The 4,058-nt window shown below is 33.2% G+C and overlaps 1 protein-coding gene across 1 annotated transcript in view; it reads left to right on the forward strand.

Annotated features, from left to right (window-relative positions):
* LOC105534662 (calcium-binding mitochondrial carrier protein SCaMC-1-like) overlaps positions 1 to 3,722 on the forward strand; it is a gene marked incomplete at its 5' end in the record, with an annotated part of 35,064 nt that extends 31,342 nt beyond the window's left edge. The window contains 2 exons of the mRNA XM_011973438.1: positions 1,552 to 1,702; positions 2,799 to 3,722. Coding sequence (XP_011828828.1) covers positions 1,552 to 1,702; positions 2,799 to 2,977 — 330 coding nt within the window. The remainder of the gene's footprint in view (positions 1 to 1,551; positions 1,703 to 2,798) is intronic.
* Between the last annotated feature and the right edge of the window lie 336 nt (positions 3,723 to 4,058).

Below are 4,058 nucleotides of genomic sequence, written 5' to 3' on the forward strand. Positions count from 1 at the left end.
ACAGGAGTAATTGCGGCCTGAGGAAGAAAGGCAGGATGGAGATAGGACAAAAAAGCTGATAGTGTAATGCATAGGCAAGATGCCAGCTTACTCCCCTTTCAGCTGATCATTTTATTTCTATGGCCATACATCTGTTTCAGGAAGCGCATCTTAGCAGTATATATACCATTTTGTCATAAGAACCAGGTGAAGGTGTGTGATTAGAATAAATTCATTCTCAACACAGGAAGGGCAGTTCTCTAGATATAAGCCCAGTGGTATTTTTGGCAAGTGGTATCATCATCATGTGAAAGACAGATAACTTCCTTTAGCACTTTTAAAAGTACACTTATATTTTTGTAGGTGTTTAAAGTATTGAATATTCTAGCATGCATTTATTTTCCTTTTTGTTTTCTTGCATCTATGATCCTATTACAATAAATTTGTTGCTGCTGTTTGTGTTGCGCTGTCGTCATTCTTTGATTTCTATGGTTCAGTATCTTCTGCTTTACACATTTGCCAGATGCCATTACACATTTCTCTTTGTATTGTTACATGACTGTAGTAAGTGCATACTGAGTAAAAACATTTCAAAATTTATTTTTTCAAAAGCATCAAATTACACATTTTGTAGTAATCACTGCAGTGCATAATGGTAAAGTTGCTGTCCTTCAATAAATGAACAGTTCTGGAAGCACTTACTGATGTTTTAAACTCAATATTTCTTAATTTCTTACAGTCACTTTTATTCAACGAAAAGAAAATAGGGACAGAGGACTCTTAAAAGTTGAGAAAATGTGATTTTGTTAACCTAGAGTGGATTGTGCAGTCTTCCTCTCTACAATAGTCTGTTGATCCCTGTGAGAATCTCCAGGTTTTTGTTTGAATATAATTACAAACCAAAGAACAAGCAAAGCAAACAAACAAACAAACAAACAAAAAAACACCAAAACCCAAAACAAACCATAGGGGAACTCAAACTGAGGCAGTATGAATATGTTGGTTTGAAAACATTAGTGCAACCTGTCCCTGATAAGACTACAGGGATAGAGGCCGGGTGCGGTGGCTCACGCCTGTAATCCCAGCACTTTGGGAGGCCGAGGAAGGCGGATCACAAGGTCAGGAGATAGAGACCATCCTGGCTAACACGGTGAAACCCCGTCTCTACTAAAAATACAACAAATTTAGCCAGGTGTGGTGGCGGGCGCCTATAGTCCCAGATACTCAGGAGGCTGAGGCAGGAGAAAGGCATGAACCCGGGAGGCAGAGCTCACAATGAGGTGAGATTGCACCACTGCACTCCAGCACTCCAGCCTGGGGGACAGAGCAAGACTCTGTCTCAAAAAAAAAAAAAAAAAAGGTCTCTTTGCTCCTGTTGAACAAAACATAAGTTCAAATTGCTTCCCAGTAATTTAACTCTATTCTAAAAAAAAAAAAAAAAAAAAAAAGACTACAGAGATAGCCCCCACCTTACTAAAACTTTATTCCACTTAGAGTTGCATAGTAGTAAGTTTTGTTTTCTATTGCATAGTAATTGCGCAGTAATATATTTACTACTCTCTTCTCTGCCAGATTTTGAAGAATTATTGGCTAGAAAATTATTCAGGAAACTCTGTGAATCCTGGGATAATGATTTTGGTGGGATGTAGTACGTTGTCTAATACTTGCGGTCAGTTAGCCAGTTTCCCTGTGAACCTTATTAGAACTCACATGCAGGCTTCAGGTGAGTTTCTTTTCTTTAATGAATGAATAATAAGTTTAAAATTATGTTTTAAATGAGTATAAATTAATGACTTCAAAAATAAAACTGTAGAATTGATAAGCAAGAATCCCAAATTTATTATTTTACTGACTTTAGTCAGCTTTAGCTTTTTGTGCTTTTTAGATTTTATTTCCTCTCAAAGTATTGTTTGGAACTCTCCACATTTTCTTCAGTTACTAATGATCTCTTTAAGGAGTTTACAATTCGAAAGTACCATGCAGAACAATAGAAAAGATTATGCTTTTTTTCAAATAAACAGTTATTCCATATGATCATGTAATTTTACCTTAGTTCCACTATTATCATCATATTCTGCAACTGGAACTTAATACATTTGTGGAATGGAACTCAATTTTTTTTTTCCAATTTACTTAAGGAAGAGATATTAAGAAAAGGGAGGATATCTGTATTGTTTGTCTCAGTAAAATGTTAGGAATTTAGTTTTTAAGAAAATATCTTTATCACTTTTCAAGAAGGAAAAAAAACCCCACACAATCCTATTGTTATCTTCTTGACTAAACTGTTTATAGTTCATGTGTTAAGTGATATTCTTTAACATTCTCTTTCTCCTTGTCTTTTTAGTTAGATTTTTGGTTTTGATTTATATTCTCCAGGTGGAATATCTCTCCATCCATCCCATCGCCCATCCTTTCCTCTCTCTATTTGTGTCAGATCCAATTCCAAATACTCCTTTGAGGTCCCTTATGAAAGACTTTCAAGTGTTGTTTAATAGAATTTTCTGTGATGATGGAAATATTTTATATTTGTGCTATTCAGTATGATAGTCACTATTCCCAAGTGAATACTTGGGATTGTTGCCAGCGCAACTGAGGCAATGAATTTGTAGTTTTATTTAATTTTAATTAATTTAAATATAAATAGCCACATATATCCATTGGGTACCATATTGAACAGCACAAGACATTCTACAGGTAGGGAGAGAGGTGTATTCTGAAGTAATTTCAATCTCTGTAAATTCTCATTTATCATTGGATTTTCTTAATTTATAAATATTAAATATTGAATTATGCTTTTTTTTTTTTTTTCCAATTTATAGCCCTAGTGGAAAAAGGAAAAACAACTTCTATGATTCGGCTCATTCAAGAAATATATACCAAAGAAGGAAAACTGGGATTTTACAGGGGTTTCACCCCAAACATCATAAAGGTGCTTCCTGCAGTAGGCATTGGCTGTGTGGCCTATGAAAAAGTGAAGTCACTTTTTGGATTAACCTAGAAGTGATATATCAAATTGTTGTCATTGCCGTAATCACTTAATTGTAAGATAATACCTGGATTATAAAGAGATGTTATCTTGTCCTAAGAGGAAAGAAATGTCAGATAATTGTTAAAATATTTTTTCATTATTACAAAATATATAAATTAAATAATAATTTTTATAAAGTTCTTTAATAATTTAAAATCTTTAATAGCCAAAAAATACTATTTACATTTTCTACTACTCTCCCTTGAATCCCAACTTAAAATTTGTTCTTGATTTGATTTGAATACACCATAGAGTAACATAAAACATTTGGTCAGTAATAGGAGTTTATCTTTGAAAACGTTTTTATATTTGAAAACTTATTTTAAAAAAGCTGAGCTTGAAAAAGCTTTATACACTAAAAGAAAAATCAGTGCATTTAAAATTGATGTTATAGCAAATAATTCGGAGTCTGTTTCTTTTACTTAAGCAAAATGGAAAATTAGTTTCTAATTCTTTCTATCACATTTTAGATGGAATAATGATAACATCTTTCTTACATCTCTGGGCGTTTTTATTTGTAAATGTGAATACTGTTGGTTCATTTTGATTCTTGATATTGTCAGCTTATATAAGGAAGTTGGCATTGATAACAAATCCAACACTGGACAAATTTTATTTATCTTCTGGTTGAAAACATTCGAGTGGAAGAATTTTATATATTAAAACCATTATCTCATAGTTGTTGAAGCAATTCTTACTTCAACTTAAGAGTTGATTAAGTCAACCCTTTGATACCCTAAATATCTTCTCTTCACTTTTATTTAAAAAAATTATATTCTTTCCTGGGATTAAATAATTGTGTGGAGAGATGGTGGTAATGGGTTGATTGGACACTAACAGGCCTCAAATGAAGGACGCCTGGCTCAACAGACTGAAGTCCAGGCTTTGATTTTTAGCCTTGATGGTCCAAAAGTTTGACCTTATTAATTTCCTTAAAATGATCAGTTTTTTGGTGCTAGATTAACAAAAATTGCTCACAGGATTGAGATATAGATCACAAAGCAAACCCATTAAAATTCACAGTGGTGCTTAATACTTTCCATTAACCAGA

Source organism: Mandrillus leucophaeus, unplaced genomic scaffold, assembly GCF_000951045.1.
Source record: "Mandrillus leucophaeus isolate KB7577 unplaced genomic scaffold, Mleu.le_1.0 Scaffold1376, whole genome shotgun sequence".
NCBI lineage: Eukaryota > Metazoa > Chordata > Mammalia > Primates > Cercopithecidae > Mandrillus > Mandrillus leucophaeus.